Raw genomic sequence first — 19,239 nt, forward strand, 5'->3', positions numbered from 1 at the left:
GAGCGCTGCCCTCAGCAATCGGGTTAGAGACCCCGCAAATTCGTGATCGTCTCTGCAATTCATCTGGCGGCCTGTCGCTGTGAAACCTGCATCCTCCCGCTGCCATAACTTCTGGTAGCAAACCTGACAGCTCCTCCCACCTACCATCCCACACCATGGAGCTCAACAAGGCTTCCGCAAACTCGGCCCTGAGCGACGCCCCGGGGCAGGTCCCCAACGATGGCACTGGTATGTATTGATGCCCAAACTATTTTATCAATTGACTGACCAATTCCTCCAGGCATCATCCAGATGGATGGCTACCTTGAGCCCTTCAAGGACGCGCTGAAGAGCCGCTTTTCCAAGGCCCAGAAGTGGATCAAGACCATTGAAGAGACTGAGGGCGGTCTCGAGAAGTTCTCGCGGGCAAGCAGCCCAACCACCTTGGCAAGAGCGGTGTAGTTAACAGCGCCCAGGGTTACGAGAAGTTCGGCTTCAATGTCCAGTCCAACGGCGACGTCGTCTACCGCGAGTGGGCCCCGAATGCCCTGCGCGCCTACCTCATTGGTGACTTCAATGGCTGGGACCGCGATGCGACACCCATGACCAAGAACGATTTCGGCGTCTTCGAGGTGACGATCCCTGGCCAGAACGGTCAGCCCACCATCCCCCACGACTCCAAGATCAAGGTCTCTTTCGTCGTCCCCAACGACCATGCGCGCCAGGAGCGCCTCCCCGCCTGGATCACCCGAGTGACCCAAGACCTCAACGTCTCCCCCGTATACGATGCCCGCTTCTGGAACCCTCCCCAGAAGTACGTCTGGAAGAACCAGCGGCCGCCCAAGCCCCAGAGCGCACGTATCTACGAAGCCCACGTTGGCATCTCCTCCCCCGAGCCCAAGGTAGCGACCTACAAGGAGTTCACCCGTGACATCCTCCCCCGCATCAAGCACCTGGGATACAACACTATACAATTGATGGCCGTCATGGAGCATGCGTACTACGCCAGTTTCGGATACCAGATCAACAGCTTCTTCGCTGCGAGCAGCCGCTACGGCTTCCCAGACGACCTGAAGGAGCTCATTGATACTGCGCACGGAATGGGCATTACCGTCTTGCTGGACATGGTGCACAGTCACGCATCTAAGAACGTGCTTGACGGTCTCAACATGTTCGACGGCAGTGACCACCTCTACTTCCACGAGGGCGCCAAGGGACGACACGAGCTGTGGGACAGCAGGCTGTTCAACTACGGTTCCCATGAGGTCATGCGCTTCTTGCTCAGCAACCTGCGCTTCTGGATGGAGGAGTACCGCTTCGACGGGTTCCGATTCGACGGAGTTACCAGCATGCTATACACCCACCACGGCATTGGAACGTGAGTATTCATCTTCTTCTGATGCTAGCAAAGACTAACACAACCAGGGGCTTCTCGGGCGGTTACCACGAATACTTCGGTCCTTCGGTCGATGAAGAGGCAGTCGTGTACCTCATGATTGCCAACGAGTTACTGCACACACTCTACCCCGACTCCATCACAATTGCCGAAGACGTTTCCGGTATGCCTGGTCTTTGCGTGTCGCTCTCGTTAGGCGGAATAGGATTCGACTACCGATTAGCCATGGCTGTACCCGACCTCTACATCAAGTGGTTGAAGGAGAAGCAGGACATTGACTGGGACATGGGCGCACTCGTCTTCACCTTGACAAACCGAAGGCACGGCGAGAAGACCATTGCCTACGCGGAGAGTCACGATCAAGCGTATGTTAATGTCTGGAGTTTAACGATCAATACTGACATATCCTAGGCTGGTCGGAGACAAGACTCTGCTCTTCTGGCTTTGCGACGCGCAAATGTACACCAACATGTCGGTCCTTTCGGAGCTCACCCCAGTCATCAACCGCGGTTTGTCGCTGCACAAGCTGATCCGACTGATCACACACGGCTTGGGAGGTGAGGGTTATTTGAACTTTGAGGGTAACGAGTTCGGCCACCCAGAGTGGCTCGACTTCCCTCGCGAAGGCAACAACAACAGCTTCCACTACGCCCGCCGCCAATTCAACCTCCCAGACGACGAGCTCCTCCGCTACAGGTTCCTCAACGAGTTCGACAGCAAGATGCAGTGGACTGAGGAGAAGTACGGATGGCTCCACTCGCCTCAGGCCTATGTCAGTCTCAAGCACGAGGGCGACAAGGTCATTGTATTTGAGCGCGCTGGACTATTGTGGATCTTCAACTTCCATCCCCAGGAGAGCTTCACCGACTACCGTGTTGGCGTCGAGCAGGAGGGTACTTACCGTATCGTTCTGAGTACCGACAACAAGGCTTTCGGTGGCCATGGTAACGTGGACGAGACAACTAGGTTCTTCACCACACCATTTGCCTGGAACGAGAGGAAGAACTTCCTGCAGGTGTACATTCCTAGCAGGACTGCTATCGTAAGTGAACCCTTAGATGAATCTATTGCGATCACATGCTAATCATATTAACAGGTGCTGGCGCTCGAGAGCACTTTGTAGGAAGTATGACCGATGTCTAAGAGGCATGGTGATGGATGTTAAATTGAAGGGTCAATATACCCAGCGAAATGATCGTGCCGCATAGTATGAATAGCGATTTATGTCTCGATAGATTAATAGAAGACATCTGCCGATCAACTACGCCCTTTTTTTCTTCTAACATGATCCAAATTTATGTTACAGCTTCAAAAAGATGAGCACACAAGCCGTTGGGTATCATTAAACATGTGTCCAAGTTTGGTATAGCCCTCTACAAGTACCAAAAAGGTCGTGAAATAGGAGTTAATGCAACATATCCTCGACCGATGGGAAGCTTGGAGTTCTAGCTGCAAGTGACGCTTAAAGTACACTTCATCTTGCCGGTGCTTCGCGTATCAACAAATACCTTAGCGAATAACTCCACGCTGTATTTTGACGAAAGGGTAAGTTTGGAGAAATCAACGTAGATGATGTGACTGTCCTATATATTTCATTTAATTAAGCTATTCCTCATGTAACAAAGACCTGCGAGCTCTACCTGGGTGATTAGCGTTTGTACGTCATGAAAATGTCGGGTATCTCATCGAAGTATTGTTATATTTTTGCTCATGGGTCGAGTCCAGCTTGAGACTAACTTGTTTTTTTTTTGTCAGAATCTCTTCTTGGCTGATTGCGGTTGCGGTCGTCTCGACCCTGTTTTGCCACTGTAGGTGAAGGTGAAAGTGAAGGTGACTTAGATATGGCCCGTTGATTCCGAATCCTCTTGTACTTGCTGCCAACTAGTGTAGAGTTTTGTACTGCCCGATCGCGAATGAACAACACCCGATGCGTACTCTATGGTCCTTGCTGTACCCAACGCCTGAAGTATACACATCTTGGTATTGTGATTCACGAAGTCTTCGATGACAACCCAATGCTCCTCATCAATTTCATTGTAGGCTAATCTGGTTGACAGTCTCCGCCGCGCCGTCCTACCTCCCGGCTGATACAACGCTGCCACCCACTACCTCGCCCGGCCCCGTACCGCGCTCCAAGTTCTTCGCTTGACTACCAGAGTAGAACAAACAACGAACCCTTTGTGCAAAAGAACGAAGAGGAGAGGAGAGGAAAGAGAAAGAGAAGAAGGGAACTGGCATCTCGCCATGCGCAAAGGGTTGGCTTCTCGCCAGCACGATCAAGGCATCACGCCAGCACAATCATCGCATCTCGTCATGTGTAAAGGGGAACCACTTACCATCGGTGAAAGAGGGCATCTCGCTTCACTCTTGGTCGTCGTCGTCCTCCTCCTCTTCAACCATCGCTGCCGACTTCCTCTTGCGATTGACAGGGCCCTTCAGTTGCCTGATATTCGGTGCCTCCATGTCTTGACGGGCCCGCAACCTGGCCTGGTGCATGTTGCAGAGATACTCCTCCACCTTGCCCATCCAACCTCTGCTTTCCTCGGTGCATCTGCCATCGGTGGTTCGATGTCGCCAAGTACACTCATCAGAATTCAGTAGGAATCCCTTGGTCTTCCCATCGTACTTTAGCTTCGGCGCATCCGTGGGCTGACCTTGAGGAAGGCAGCCTTCGTGCGACCGGCAGACGAGCATGAATCTCGCTATCACAATGTAAGGTGTAGGAGAAGAACACTTACAATCCATGAAGCCTGGCATTCCGAAATCCTACCCAACACGCAAAATCTACTCTGAAGTATACGTTGTGTGTTGCGGTCACAAGGTTGTAAGACAGGATGTGATGTAGACGCCCAGGGTATGTTTCCAGGACAGGGGAAGTATTCAGCTTTTCTGTCTACAAATCAACCACGAGCTTCTTTCCGCCGGTGTTGTCATATTGGATGCTATAAAGACCCGCATCTGGACGTGATTGTGACTGATACATTTTCACGCGTTGCAGTATACATTGGCGTCTCGACTGGGCTACACTTTCTGACAATAGAGCCTGGAGGTACTCACAGTCAGAACCATGACGTCGCGGTAACTCCTCGTACTGGCTTGGAGACTACGAGCAAGCTCTTAATTCCTGTAGTACGATAACCGCTTCATCGATGTACTGTGCGATCCGAGGGATACATATTTGAGATCATGGCTGTTGATCTCCAGAACTGGCGACCGAGAGGGAAGATGATGCTAGGGATTAGCGTATCCAGAGAGATAAGTAGCTCGGTGGCTAAACAGCATCTTGTGGAATCTTCATCCTCCTTGTTAGCATGACGTTCTGTGGCGGGTTCTTGAGTTGGCGACGGTTGTTCGGATTTCCCGATAGTTGAAACGGCGATACATCTCATTCGGGAAGACCTAATGGTATGTGGTATAAATCTTGGGAATTGTGAGTCGCCCTTCGGCGACGGATCATCACGATGAGAACTATGGTAGGCTGTGTGAGTCGACTGTTGCGAGTATGTATCCCGATACGCGTCCTCGTTATGATCCTAGTTCACGGAACAGTCGTGGAAGTCGGCCTCAGACCGCAGCCTGAATTGTAATGTACTGTATAGATGGGTTGACAGAGTCTTTTGCGCACACCATGATTTGACTTCGTGCACCATCGTTTCGCTTTATGGGGTCTGATTCCGAGGCGGCTGCTGAAGACGGTTGTTCAATCGGAGCGAATCGGAAGGCGGTTGTTCGTCGTGGCATCGTCCAAGCAGGCATGCATGTGGAGGTAAGTTGCGATCCTCGGATGGTAAGAGCGACCACACTCGAAGTGTAAGAATAGAATTGCAACGTGCTTTGGAGATGTGGGAAAATCGATCCTGGGGTTGTCTCGTTGCCGGATGCTAACCGCGTGGGCACTAGCCGCGCACGGATCTTTTGGCACGCCGCCTTCCTTTCGAGCTGTGAGAAGCTCTTTCCTCATCAACCCACCCTCTCTCCACTCACCAATCCGTCTACCACATATCTCACAATGCTGAAGAGGTAAGCCAAACGCCCAATGAGTTCAATTGACGATGAATTGAGATGGACTGACGCCGTTTTCGACAGTGGGATCCAGCAGGCGCTCCGCGCTTCCATGCGCAGGCCGGCCATCCGCCGCAGCGCATTTTCGCCCATGAAGAAGAGCTTCGCCCCAGCTATGTCCACACGCTTCGCCAGCACCGATGCTACAAAGGATGGCAAGATTCACCAAGTGATAGGAGCCATAGTAGACGTAAACGCCGCCAATTTCCTTTAAGAAAAGTTTTCTGGTTGATGGTGGTGGAGTTTTGACTTCGCCATCAGCGATCGCATCCACACAACAGCCGCTGACAACCAATTGCAGGTCAAGTTCGACACCGAGCAGCTCCCTGCTATTCTCAACGCTGTCACAACCCAGAACGGTGACCAGAAGCTGATCCTCGAAGTCGCTGTAAGGACGCCAAGAATTGAAGAAGTGGGAACAGCATCACTGATTCAGCACAGCAACATTTGGGTGAGAACGTCGTCCGATGCATTGCCATGGACGGTACCGAGGGTCTCGTCCGAGGTTCCAAGGCCACCGACACCGGTGCCCCCATCAAGATCCCCGTCGGTCACGGTACCCTTGGTCGTATCATGAACGTCACTGGTGACCCCATTGACGAGCGTGGTCCCATCAAGGCCACCAAGTACGCCCCCATCCACGCCGACCCCCCGGAGTTCACCGAGCAGTCCACCTCCGCTGAGGTCCTCGTCACTGGTATCAAGGTTGTCGACCTGTTGGCTCCTTACGCTCGTGGTGGAAAGATTGGTCTCTTCGGAGGTGCCGGTGTCGGAAAGACTGTGTTCATTCAGGAGTTGATCGTAAGGACACGGAATGCATGCAGGCTGAGCATCAGCTAACGATGCGCAGAACAACATCGCCAAGGCCCACGGTGGTTTCTCCGTCTTCACTGGTGTCGGTGAGCGTACCCGTGAGGGTAACGATCTGTACCACGAGATGCAGGAGACTTCCGTCATTCAGCTTGACGGTGACTCCAAGGTCGCCCTTGTCTTCGGTCAGATGAACGAGCCCCCGGGTGCCCGTGCCCGTGTCGCCCTTACTGGTCTTACCGTTGCTGAAGTAAGTTTTGGGAGCACGAAATGTACCTACAACATACACTGACCCATTTTGAACAGTACTTCCGTGACGAAGAGGGTCAGGACGTCCTGCTCTTCATTGACAACATCTTCCGCTTTACTCTTATGTCCACCCCGCTCGCTCTATCGAAACTTCCACTAATAACTTTACAGAAGCCGGTTCTGAGGTGTCAGCTCTTCTCGGTCGTATCCCCTCTGCCGTCGGTTACCAGCCTACCCTCGCCATCGACATGGGTGTCATGCAGGAGCGTATCACCACCACCACCAAGGGATCCATTACTTCCGTCCAGGCCGTCTACGTGCCCGCTGACGATTTGACTGACCCTGCTCCCGCCACCACCTTCGCCCATTTGGACGCCACCACTGTCTTGTCCCGTGGTATCTCCGAGTTGGGTATCTACCCCGCCGTCGACCCTCTTGACTCCAAGTCCCGTATGTTGGACCCCCGTGTCATCGGTCAGGACCACTACGACACCGCCACCCGCGTCCAGCAGATTCTCCAGGAGTACAAGTCGCTCCAGGATATCATTGCCATTCTCGGTATGGACGAGTTGTCGGAAGCCGATAAGCTTACCGTCGAGCGCGCCCGTAAGATCCAGCGTTTCTTGAGCCAGCCTTTCGCTGTCGCTCAGGTCTTCACTGGTATCGAGGGCAAGCTTGTCGACCTCAAGGACACCATCCGCTCATTCAAGGCTATCTTGACTGGTGAGGGTGACGACCTTCCCGAGGGTGAGTTTCCCACATATTCGTTCTCGCAGCGTTTGACTGACATTTCTAGGTGCTTTCTACATGGTCGGTGACTTCGAGTCAGCCCGCGCCAAGGGAGAGAAGATTCTTGCCGAGCTCGAGAAGTCATAGACGGACTTTCGTGGTGGGTGAAGAGTCGGCCAGAGTGTCTAGGGCAAATCGCTGGTAGTCTCACTTTGTACAAAAGATATACCTCCGAAACTGTGGGACTTTAGCGGGTGTCATGATGCGTGGCTTTCTGTAGCTTATCTTGCATGAAGAGACCGCTTTTTCTTGTTCGAATTACCTTGATTCTGATGTGCACGTGATTCTGGCGAGAAGCAAGTGGTCTAGTCTCTTAGCATGCTTCTGACCAGATTAATTCCATACCAAACGACTGGGCCTCAGATCAGGAAGGCATGGTTTCATCTTCCACACTCTAAAAGTATCGCTATACCGTGCCACTGGCTACAACTCATGCGGGCTCATCCCAGGATATGTTGCAGGCTGGAGGAAAGCAGCAAGCGGGATTTCAGGATGCCGAAGTCGCGGCCCAGATTGTAGAATACATATACACCAGAGCACTCTATAGTAGAACTCAACAGGTACTCTGCAGTCTACATTGGTGTTCAAAACGCAGTTTCGTAGATTCCTGATGCAATGTAGACTACTGGGTTATTTACCCCTACCGTCCACTGTAAGAATGAGCTCCTTGGTTCGCTTGAATGGGCGAGAGATGTCATAGAGCATATACACTGCAGGTAGCTGCCGGTCATAGTGCATTGGAACACGAGCGATAAATAGCGTAAGGTCACCTGCAAAATCGAGACTTGCAAAACGATCAAGTCCGTAAGATTACGTGAATTCACGTCATCGATAGTATACTATGTAATAGGCCATCAGAACACAATTGCCTCCTTTGTCTCATGAACCCTGGGCCTGCAAGGGCATGCCGATTTGCAGTCCTGCTTGAACGTGTCCATAGGTGCACCTACCTCACGCAAGGAAGAAAGTGAACAGGTGCCGTGCAGGCTACATTGATGTGAAGATCAAAGTTGTGAATACTTTCAAGGAAATGTATACTTCCAGGCAGCTTATTTTTAGTAGGTGTTCGATGTTTTGCTTGAATAGGGTGTACCGATAATTCCCACAATGGATGAACGTTGCAGTCTATCTTTACTAAATCAGATGAAGCCCCAGGGAGCTGAAGTCAGTGTTCACCCATGACTTGCAACTATCCATTGGAGAGCCAGAAGCTCATAAGCAAGCTTGTGACTTCGAAGTAAGCACGGCCGCGGTTTTTACACTTCTTCAACAAGTATGCTATCACAAAGCTGACATATCTCGTTTCTGTGCGACAAGGACTACCTCGGCCGCGGATGCGGGTATGTGCGTCTTTCATAGCTGCTATCAGCCGTGTAACCCATCGTTCTCGTAACATGATATCTGTCTGCTTGCTGCAGTTCATGATTTTGATCATCATGACAGTCACCCGATGATGGGTGTGGAATGACCGTGCATTGGATTATACATTGCAGATGGCGCAAGGATTATTTGATATCAAACAAAGATGATAGGAATTGTCTAACCTCACGAACAAAGATACCTTGGGCGTTAGACCTCTAATATGTTACTACTATGTAGACGTAATTGCTGATAGCGAAGTTAAAACCCTATAAGCATTAACTTTAAAACTGTTTTTAAAGAAATTAGGCAAGACTTCTATTAATATACTATTAACCTCTTTAGTTATCTGCACTCGCCTTTGGTCAACAGTCACGCAACTACACAGGTATCATCTGACGTAACGAGGGTAGAGCGCCTTGATTTGAGAGTTGCATAAGTCATACAATGTGCGTCTTGCACATGATCGAAGTGGAGAACCGTCAGGTAAACGCGAAAAGCCTCTAGATTTCTGTACAACGAGGACTATTATGACAATGGCCGATCGGCAGCCGTTCGTAATGTTTTCGATCTTGTTGTATGTGACACAGACAGTACCAAACGGAAAGTTGACACAAGGAAAATGTGGTATCGGTATTGGCATGGTGATTGCTGTGACGCTTCTATTCGAATCCTTACTCATCGTTGAGCTTCTCCCTGGCAGGCAGGTCCTTCTCGGACTTGCTCTGAACCAACATTCCCTTGTAACCGGTGATGGGCTCGCTGCCTTGCGACTGTGCCGTGTTAGTGCTGACGCGAATGTGCGAGCGTGGAAGTGGCATACCTTGAGGTACTCCTCACTGGCCTCTTGCCATTCCTTTGTCATGGTGCGAGGCCGGATGGGGCTGGCGAACATGCGCGTGAAGGCGAAGACGGCGAAGGCACCCATGATGACGGCAGAGGAGAGGAGGAAGACGTTGCGGCCCTCATCCGGGGGCGGGGGTCGGCGGGGACCGTGGGGACCAAAGGCAATGTAGTAGGCTGTATACAAAGGGTGTTGTCAGCGCGGTGTTCGTATCGATAATTTCTCGGCACGTCGCGATAACTCGCGTTAAGCGCACCAGATGCCGCGGGCTAGCTCGGGTACCTCGATCAAAACACAAGATACGTCATACGGGCTGTCGCAGGACCCCGATGCGCGGAATGGGATTGTACGCACCAGCCTTCTTCTCCTGCATGGTCAACTCTTTCCAGTCGGTCTTCATGCGGTCCCTAAGCGTCATCCACAGATCGGCCTGCTCCTGGGGGGGCATGTCCTCCCATCGCTTCTCGATGTTGGCGAGGGTCGGGTTGGAGATGGCGTGGGCCTGGCGGGATTGCTGGATCTGGCAGGCTACGGGAGCAGCTCTGGGGAGAGCAGTGCGGGTCGCGGTCGATGACATGGCGGCAGCCGAGCTTGAAGCCCGGGCAATGGATGAGCGCAGCATGGCGGCGGGTGGAGTGGAGAGTGTCGAAAAATAGAAAACAAAGGGAGAAGCTTCCCGTCGAGGGACCTACAGCTGCCAATGGATCGTGGTGGTGATGGAGTCGATGGTGGGCCAGGAGAGCTGTCTTGCAAAATGTGGTTGCGGGAGGAACGCCAAGGTGGTGGAACGATCAATCTTCTGTGGCCCGAGCGCCCTCGTCGTCCTAACGCTGAACCTCTCATTGGCCGGGACAACCGTCTATCTCGGCATCCGAGAGCCTCATCCCACCCTGAGCTGAGGTTGCCATGTTTCCGATATACGCCATGATGAGAGGGAAGCCACATGGAATGAAGGTGGATGTTGCCGTCCGTTCGCGCAGCTTTAGCAGTTCTCTCACAGGGCCCAGTCGCGACATTGACATCGGAGATTTGACCGAGGAACCTTTGGCGGCACTGGGAGTCTACGATAGCATCGCGATCGTGACCTCAGTTCAGCTACGACTGGTCATGGGAAAACGCTGGATGGGCGCGCTTTCGCCCTGCGTGCGCTGCTTGGTCGGCAGAGACCCCTGAATTTGGCTAGAGAAGGCACCATAATGTCGCAACAAACAAGACAAGATGGTATGTGTATGCTAAATCGACTATATCGAGAGGCTTTTGCTGAACTATATATCTACATGCGTTCATCGTTTCGCTTTCTGGGTACCCGAGTGAGCATGGAACGTTCAACTTGGAACAAAACACTCGCAAATTCCCTCAAGCGCGGGGTAGATCAGTGCTGCGAGAGTCTACAACGTATAGATGCTAACCTATCATAAATGTCCTTCAAAGGTGTGTAAGCAACTAGACATCTCTGACAGAATGACATTGAATTCTGCTTGTTCAGACGCGCTCTACCTAGGTAGTTCCAAGGTGTCGTCCCGTCCCGTGATCGGAGGCTCGGCACCTGCGCACAACATACGCGTCGGGGCGGGACTCGCTTGCATCGTCATCTGAACTCCGAGCTCGAGCTCGAGCTCAAGCTCAAGCTCAAGCTGTAGCTGTAGCTCCAGGTCTCCTTGCCACAGCACCCATATGCAGGTACCTGTGCTCTTGATTTAATCGCCGTAGCATCTGGCGATCATGTGGTGGGCCAGAGCTGCTACAAATAACATGTCTGTCCATCATAGTGCCACGGTGCCGGCCGCGGATACCCACGCCTCATCTCGAACCATACTCGACTTTGCCTGGCGGAGAGAATCTCGGTGGTGACACAAAACACTCGCCTCCCCACGAACCGGTGATCGCATCAGACTCTGCTGCGCGCTTTGGTTTATCACATCGAATGACCAAAAGATCCTGCCCACGAGAGCGACAACGGCTGACGCCCGCGCAGAGCTGTTTTAATCACTAGTCTGTGCTCTCGCTGATTACGAGATGCACGTATACCTCTTTCGTAAGAGCATTGATAGAATCGTGTCCTGCGTGGCGTGCCGGGCCTGAATGGCCGACCAGCCGCCTGCGGTACATACTGCAGTATGCGAGGCTGCAAGTACGGTATCACCAGAGCGCTTGGCGTCACGAATGCGTCTGGAGATAGTTACGGATGCCTCGGTCAGGGTACGCTCAGCATAGTCTGCCCGAGCTGCCCGCCTTGCTCTCCGGTGCAGTCCGCGGCCTCGAATGATGGCGATATCGCCCCCGAGGCTGAACGCAAATGCGCTTGGCTTGACAAGCAGGTAGCCGGCCGGAAGTGTGGGAGGCGCAGGTGGTGTAATTGGGGGCCCAGGCTGCGCTGCATATCGGATTACAGAAAAAGAACTAAAACTTGTGACGTCCTCAAGCTGGTCGCTATTTAGCTTGCCCCTCCCTCACCTGGGCACCCCACCTTAGCCCAGACCCAACAAAACACTGCGCCCGACACAAAACTCTGTCTCTCACCACTTCTACATCAGCTTATACCCTATAAAAGAGTGAGCTCAGCGCAATTGCCTTGCTTCCTCTTCAACTCTCTAACTTTCTCAGCACTACACTCAGTTCATCATGGTTGTCAAGGTAAGCTCCTTCCACTACCCCGCTGCGCCAGGAGGCAGTCACTAACACGTCCGCGCAGGTTGGTATCAACGGATTCGGTCGCATTGGCCGTATCGTCTTCCGCAATGCTATCGAGCACAACGACGTCGACATTGTCGCCGTGAACGACCCCTTCATCGAGCCTCACTACGCTGTAAGCATCCCCGCGCGAACACAAACCCATAATAGTCCACCCATCTTTTCACATCGACTTTTGCGATGCCGCGGAGCAGTTCGACGACTACAGGACGCAGGCTAACACACACAGGCCTACATGCTCAAGTATGACAGCACACACGGCCAGTTCAAGGGCGAGATCAAGGTCGACGGCAACAACCTGACCGTCAACGGCAAGACCATCCGCTTCCACATGGAGAAGGACCCCGCCAACATCCCATGGAGCGAGACCGGCGCCTACTACGTCGTCGAGTCCACCGGTGTCTTCACCACCACCGAGAAGGCCAAGGCTCACTTGAAGGGTGGAGCCAAGAAGGTTGTCATCTCTGCTCCCTCCGCCGATGCCCCCATGTTCGTCATGGGCGTCAACCACGAGACTTACAAGTCCGACATCGAGGTGCTCTCCAACGCCTCTTGCACAACCAACTGCCTTGCTCCCCTGGCCAAGGTTGTCCACGACAAGTTCACCATCATTGAGGGTCTCATGACCACCATCCACTCCTACACTGCCACCCAGAAGGTCGTTGACGGCCCCTCCGCTAAGGACTGGCGTGGTGGCCGTACCGCTGCCCAGAACATCATTCCCAGCAGCACTGGTGCCGCCAAGGCCGTCGGCAAGGTCATTCCTGAGCTCAACGGCAAGCTCACTGGTATGGCCATGCGTGTTCCCACCGCCAACGTCTCGGTTGTCGACTTGACTGTCCGCATCGAGAAGGCTGCGTCCTACGACGAGATCAAGCAGGCCATCAAGGAGGCTGCTGACGGCCCCCTCAACGGTAAGCTTCTACTTTCCCATGCCATTCAAATGCATATTCTGACACTACACAGGCATTCTCGGCTACACCGAGGACGACATTGTCTCCACTGACCTGAACGGTGACAACCGTTCTTCCATCTTCGACGCCAAGGCTGGTATCTCCCTGAACAAGAACTTCGTCAAGCTCGTCTCCTGGTACGACAACGAGTGGGGTTACTCCCGCCGTGTCCTTGACCTCCTGGTCTACATTGCCAAGGTTGATGGCAACGCTTAGGAGTCAGGACAGAGCCAGGCAACACCTAAACTCTGATTTCACTTCTTCAGCACCGACTCAATGGAGCGGGCTACCTTTGGCTAGGCGCGGACAACGCGGGGATGAAAATATGGTCTGAACATGAATGCGTTATGCTAGACATGAATCAATGAATAATAATCACCACAATAAAGCTCGCCTGTATCCCGTGAACATGAAGTGACAATAAGGCTCCCCTCGCCCGTCTGCATGGTAGTGGAGCTGCCCCTGTCGTTGCATTTTCTAGCGCTCCTTTGCGAGCTAGTTCCCGAGGTACGACTCTCACGCGAATGTATACTTGCACGCAGATCCCTTTCTCGCGCTTAGTTCCCGGCTGCTCGTTTACGTCCCGTAATCTGGCGAAAGCGTTTGCGGGGAAGAACGGGGTGTTCTAGGTGGCTTCCGTGATGCGGCAGTTTTAGGCATCTGAATGGCTAGTATCGGCTTTGGGCTTCTGTATGGCTATACTGAGGAGCTGTCCTGAGAATATCAGTAACCTTAAAGCATGCCCTCCCCGAAAGCGCCATCTCTCAGTAGTGAATGTTCACACTCGTGTGTCGTCGTATCATGGCATCCCGAGGTCCTATACTGGGACGTTGGGAGAGCACTTGGCCTCGGTCTGCGGGTTGCCGAGATGCCATGTCGGAAGCGGATGATGAAGCTACCTATTTCGTACACAGTTGAACCACATAACGCTGCTCATGCTTGCCGCTGCCATAACTTCGAGGAAGATTAGGTCACCAGGTTGAGCACTGAAGGCATGCGGCGAGAGACTGCGCTAAATAACTTGGCGCTGCTTAGTCATGTGACGGATCTTGGCCGCGTAGGGAACTTGCATTGCAACGCTCCACTTTATCCCCTACTTTGAAGCCCAGCATCAGCTATCACGAGATTCAGAAAGCTATAGACTGCTTTTACGTTACATAAATTGCTGGAGCTCCAGTCTCACGTTGTTCAGCAGCTGATGTAGGTGACCTCTGTCGCGATTTACGATCTGCCTTCCACATAACGCGACGAACAACATATAGTCAGCGCATAACGACCTTTACTTACCCAACTACAGATCAGCACAACTCCGTGAAAAACGTATCGCAAAGAAACAACACTTGGCGCTCTCACCCTGCAGCATCCACTAGAGCGTGATCTACTCTCATCTTCTGGAACCAATCCTCCACCAATACGTTTAGCTCCAGTACAGCTAGCTCAATGCGGTAGCGATATCGCCAGTAAGTACCTTTCTGTTCACCACTTCCGAAATTCATCCCAAAGCAGCTCTTACAGTTAGCTCCGCATCAACAACATGTTCTCATAACAGAGGCCGACCCTCAGAGCGCTTTCTCTTCAACATCTTTGTTTCTTAGCATGCTTGGGATCACATTTTCATCTACCCAAGTCGGCTTCAGATTAGAAGCATGGTTTTCTTCATTCACTCAGCACACCATGCTGAAGTCATGGGGTCGGGTGTTCAAAGTCATACGACCAGCGCGTCTGATAGTGTTGTCGCTAATGGATTTATAGCTGCAAGCCCGCGACCGCAAAGCGAGGCGTACCATGCCCGCTTTACCCTACGAGATAGTCATGGCAGACGAAGACTATGCCATGGGAGATGACTCCATAATCAATTCGACGGAGCCAAATGGGGACCATGTACTGGACACCGTGAACCCGTCTGAAGTTTTTGCGAACATCAAAGGGCCACCATTATCTAAAAGAGAGCAACTCCCCTTTCACAGCCCATCGAAGAACCCCTCATTTCTGCAACCTAGTACCACGCAGAGCCAGGCTGGATCACATCGAACGACAAAGTCGCCGAGTGGCTGGTCGGATAAGATGAGCATGTCGCGCCCTACTCCTGTTAGGCGATCAAGTCCGCAAGTTCGCATACCCCCAAAACCGAGATCATCGATTCTTCCATATGCGACGAACAAGACAGGCCTCGTCTACGACTCTCGTATGCGCTTTCACGCCGAGCTGCCTGACATGGATCTCATTGATGATATCCATCCCGAAGATCCGCGTCGTATTCACTCCATCTATGAAGAGATTAGGCAAGCTGGTCTACTGGCGACTAGTGATTTAGACGAAGACCAAGAAGACAAGTGCTGGAGGATCATGACGCGCTTCGCTACGAGACCAGAAATCCTTCTGATACACACGGAAGAGCATTACGCATTCGTAGAGTCATTGCAGGGTAGGTTTATGATAACATTAAGAGAACTGGACTAACTTTGCTATTAGACATGACTGTGGAAGATCTTAAAATGGAGGCCTCCAATCGCGACTCAATTTACTTCAACCATGCGACCTATGAATGCGCCAAGCTCGCAGCTGGAGGAGCCATCGAGGCCTGTAAAGCGGTAGTACAAGGAATCGTGCGCAACGCAATCGCCATCATTCGTCCTCCCGGGCATCATGCCGAAACAGATCAGGCTTCGGGATTCTGCATCTTCAACAACGTTCCGATAGCTACCCGGGTCTGTCAGAATGCATATCCGGAAACTTGCCGTAAGGTCTTGATCTTGGACTGGGATGTTCACCACGGTAATGGCGTCCAGCATGCCTTTTACGAGGATCCAAACGTACTCTACATATCGCTGCATGTCTACAAAGACGGAAACTTCTACCCCAACTTGAAGGACGGTAATCTTGACTATTGCGGCAAAGGTCCTGGTGAGGGGAAGAATGTGAATATCCCTTGGGCGGAACACGGCATGGGCGACTCAGAATATCTCTACGCTTTCCAGGAAATTGTCATGCCCATTGCTACTGAGTTTGATCCGGATCTTGTCATAGTTTCGGCCGGTTTCGATGCAGCCGAAGGAGACCTGCTGGGCGGTTGTTTCGTCACACCAGCGTGTTACGGTCACATGACACATATGCTTATGCGACTAGCAAAGGGGAAAATCGTGGTGTGCCTCGAAGGTGGTTACAATCTCAGATCAATAGCGCGCTCGGCGCTAGCCGTGACGAGGGTACTCATGTTGGAGCCGCCGGATCGCCTGAACGAGGATCTTCCAGCCCCAAAGGATAGTGCGGTTTACGTCATAGAGAACGTGAAACGCCAGCACTCCAAGTACTGGAAGTCCCTCTACCCTAAACACCTGGACAAAACCGACCCTGGCTACAAAGATACATATCGATTGCACGAAATCATCCGCGAATGGCAGAGTCAGCGGCTGTCATCAGAACACTCCATGGTTCCTCTTCCTCCACTCCAAATCAACAAGGCTGGCTTATCCCAGACGTTTGAGCATAATATCATTGCAACGTAAGTTCATTCTCCTTATAATCCCCGCAGATCCTGACTTAGTACAGACCAAAGTTCATGGACCGGTATCCTCTCCTCGTGATTTTTCACGACCCGCCGAGCTTCCAAGACCACACCGATCCGGTGACTGGTAAGAGAGAACTGCACAACACATGGCTTGTGAGTACGGCTGCAGTCTCGCACTGTGTAATCGCTGACTTTGGATGAAGACTGATGTTACGAAGAGGTATATTGACTGGGCCATCAACAATGACTTTCAAGTCATTGATGTCAATATTCCGAGAGTCGTTGCAGTGGAAGACGTGAGCTTTCGCGATGCTTTTGCCGAAACAGCTTGCTAATCACAGTCAGTCGATCATCGGCTACACAAGATCCGATGATTCCGCAGTCCGAGCGCAGCAAACCCGCGAACTTGCAGCGTATCTGTGGGAGAACTATATTGAGTAAGTCTCTCAGAACGCGCTTTTGATCAATCATTAACGTGTGAATAGACCAAACGAGGCGACGCAAGTGTTCTTCATGGGTATCGGCGATGCGTATCTTGGACTTGTTGATCTACTGAGCCACAACGGTAAGCATCCCAAGTCCTCTCGCAGCTTGCCTTCCCAGAGCAGCGACTGACTTTACAGAAAACTGCACCGATCCGGATAGCCCAGTCGAGTGCTTAATCGGATTTGTGGGAGAAACAACTATTCAGTCCATCAAACGAGCAACGGACGACACCATTTCCAGCTGGTACTACTCCGTAAGTACGCTTGAAGACTACAACATGATACCAGCTAAGATTCGCAGCACTCTATGATCTTCGTGAAGAACAGCCACTTCGTCTGGAATCCGAGCCGTCAACGCAAGATGCGCAAGAAGCTTGGCAACCTTATCCAATCGCCCAAGGACAGTTTAGACGATATGCTCGAACAGCATTTGGATGAAGTGCAAAGCCTACTTTTGGAAAAGAAGAGCGAGTTTGAAGAGATGAATGACATTTCCAGTCGTACTGACGAGGGGCCGCAGAACACGGTCGCAGGGCTGCGAAGCCCGCCTGTAGCGAGCGCGTCACACACATCTAGGCGGTTTGAGCAAGAAGCCGCCTCGAATCTGTTAAAGAGCCCTAAGATGCCTCAAATGGGCTTGTTCAGTGCGAGCAGTCCACGGAGTCCCGTCAAAAGGCCACCCTTTTGAGCTACTTGAAGCTGGTCGAGAGATGGCGTGAATTGCGGCATCCATCATATTCGTTGCATGGCCTGGCGTATCTGGCATACCTTTTTCGCTGTACGATGAAGCGATGTCTGATGTTTCATGTGTTGAGTACGCGCGCTGCATTTCTTCAATCGCAAATAATCAACATCTCCTAGAGGACAGCTGCGCCTCGATAATATGAGTACCCCGATGATGACAGTGATGTTGAACGAAAGTCTTATTGATAGCTTTGCTGATGCGATGCAAAACCTCGGTACTTTGAGCCGCTTCAAGATGGTCGGCTTGCGCCTCGCTTAGGTACGAGCCCTGGAGATGGCTAATCATGACGCCAGCCGTTATCCATCGAACCGGCCGAGCCCTACGCCTCACGACAGCCGCTCCGCGCTCGCATGATCCTCCACCCACCACAGCAATTACTCCGCACACGCATGGCAATCAGCATACTGCGCCCAAGCCATGCATGCGCCAAGCAGACGGGCCCGCTTTCATGGCCGGGTCGCTGACCAACGCTAAGCTCACTCGAGGCTGGCGGCTCAAACGCTCGATGCTCATTCCTTGACGACAACTCAGCTGTGCTCCACCACATGCCAGCTCGCGTACGAGAAGGATCTAGACGGCATGGCAGCTGCGAACAGCGCAAATCGATAACTAGATACGCGGAAAGAGTTGCTACGCGCCCTTGGCCAGCATCTCCAGATTCCTCAGAACGAGGTTGGAACGAGATTGTCAATACTGATGCACTCGGCGGCGCAGTCAAAGAGACGGTGGCACGGAAGTAGGCCAAGTGGTGATGGGCCAGCATCAGCACTAGCTGCCGTTACACATATCCAACCTTCTATCGACTGTGCTTCTTATTCCCTGCTGACATGCTGATGGCACGCCCCGCTGGCGAATTTACAGGCATGTTGCTGCAATGGCTGTACGCCTCAGATGCGCCCGCACAAGGGCGCGCCTGCCAGATCGGCAACATTGAATGTACTGATTGGTTGCATAAGACGAACAAAGGCTATGTATGATGGCAGATACAGGAAGGTGGCCTGTCACTTGGTCCACTATCCGCAGTGCGGCTGTGGGGGCTGGAAACAGCGGTATCGAGCAAGATGGGCGGAAGAGTGACTTAAGGGTTGGGGGTCAGCCTGCTGGGTCACCTCTGCTCTGTTTCCTTCTTTGAGCCTTTATGCTGCCTGCTACACTGCTAGCACTGCATTCATATTTTCCCGACAATCAGAAAACTGAGTGGACTAAGAGATCACGGGCTTTGTGCAGGAGGCTGGTCTTACTATTGTGCTTATCTACCCGCCACACCACCATCGCAATGAGACGCTCGTGGACCGCAAGGCTAGCAGTGGCCATCGCGACCAGCCAACTTTACTTTTCGTCTACTATGGCGCAAGATGTCTCACAGACA

At 52.3% G+C, this 19,239-nt stretch overlaps 6 protein-coding genes across 6 annotated transcripts; 4 read left to right on the forward strand and 2 right to left on the reverse strand.

The window, feature by feature from the left end:
• Nucleotides 1-155: 155 nt before the first annotated feature.
• J4E88_002782 (uncharacterized protein) lies at nucleotides 156-2,498 on the forward strand (the record flags this gene model as incomplete). The annotated part of the gene is made up of 6 exons (XM_049396440.1): nucleotides 156-228; nucleotides 281-405; nucleotides 456-1,357; nucleotides 1,405-1,740; nucleotides 1,787-2,417; nucleotides 2,472-2,498. The coding sequence occupies 6 exons, from the start codon at nucleotides 156-158 to the stop codon at nucleotides 2,496-2,498; spliced, it is 2,094 nt and encodes a 697-aa protein (XP_049257788.1).
• A 1,238-nt stretch (nucleotides 2,499-3,736) lies between these two features.
• On the reverse strand, nucleotides 3,737-4,120 carry J4E88_002783 (uncharacterized protein; the record flags this gene model as incomplete). The annotated part of the gene is made up of 2 exons (XM_049396441.1): nucleotides 3,737-4,077; nucleotides 4,114-4,120. The coding sequence occupies 2 exons, from the start codon at nucleotides 4,118-4,120 to the stop codon at nucleotides 3,737-3,739; spliced, it is 348 nt and encodes a 115-aa protein (XP_049257789.1).
• A 1,264-nt stretch (nucleotides 4,121-5,384) lies between these two features.
• Nucleotides 5,385-7,372, forward strand: ATP2 (atp2, beta subunit of the F1 sector of mitochondrial F1F0 ATP synthase; the record flags this gene model as incomplete). Its single annotated transcript, XM_049396442.1, has 8 exons — nucleotides 5,385-5,395; nucleotides 5,462-5,627; nucleotides 5,739-5,825; nucleotides 5,879-6,238; nucleotides 6,288-6,497; nucleotides 6,554-6,572; nucleotides 6,668-7,243; nucleotides 7,293-7,372. The coding sequence occupies 8 exons, from the start codon at nucleotides 5,385-5,387 to the stop codon at nucleotides 7,370-7,372; spliced, it is 1,509 nt and encodes a 502-aa protein (XP_049257790.1).
• Nucleotides 7,373-9,318: 1,946 nt separating this feature from the next.
• Nucleotides 9,319-10,110, reverse strand: CYA4 (Cytochrome c oxidase polypeptide 5, mitochondrial; the record flags this gene model as incomplete). Its single annotated transcript, XM_049396443.1, has 3 exons — nucleotides 9,319-9,417; nucleotides 9,468-9,664; nucleotides 9,843-10,110. The coding sequence occupies 3 exons, from the start codon at nucleotides 10,108-10,110 to the stop codon at nucleotides 9,319-9,321; spliced, it is 564 nt and encodes a 187-aa protein (XP_049257791.1).
• Nucleotides 10,111-12,110: 2,000 nt separating this feature from the next.
• J4E88_002786 (uncharacterized protein) lies at nucleotides 12,111-13,348 on the forward strand (the record flags this gene model as incomplete). Its single annotated transcript, XM_049396444.1, has 4 exons — nucleotides 12,111-12,122; nucleotides 12,181-12,294; nucleotides 12,409-13,093; nucleotides 13,146-13,348. 4 exons carry the CDS (start codon nucleotides 12,111-12,113, stop codon nucleotides 13,346-13,348), a joined length of 1,014 nt encoding a protein of 337 aa, XP_049257792.1.
• Nucleotides 13,349-14,917: 1,569 nt separating this feature from the next.
• On the forward strand, nucleotides 14,918-17,813 carry J4E88_002787 (uncharacterized protein; the record flags this gene model as incomplete). The annotated part of the gene is made up of 8 exons (XM_049396445.1): nucleotides 14,918-15,557; nucleotides 15,605-16,634; nucleotides 16,682-16,793; nucleotides 16,844-16,936; nucleotides 16,986-17,077; nucleotides 17,126-17,205; nucleotides 17,264-17,379; nucleotides 17,427-17,813. 8 exons carry the CDS (start codon nucleotides 14,918-14,920, stop codon nucleotides 17,811-17,813), a joined length of 2,550 nt encoding a protein of 849 aa, XP_049257793.1.
• Between the last annotated feature and the right edge of the window lie 1,426 nt (nucleotides 17,814-19,239).

This window comes from Alternaria novae-zelandiae (genome assembly GCF_023758075.1).
Source record: "Alternaria novae-zelandiae strain BMP 2774 chromosome Unknown scaffold_4, whole genome shotgun sequence".
NCBI lineage: Eukaryota > Fungi > Ascomycota > Dothideomycetes > Pleosporales > Pleosporaceae > Alternaria > Alternaria novae-zelandiae.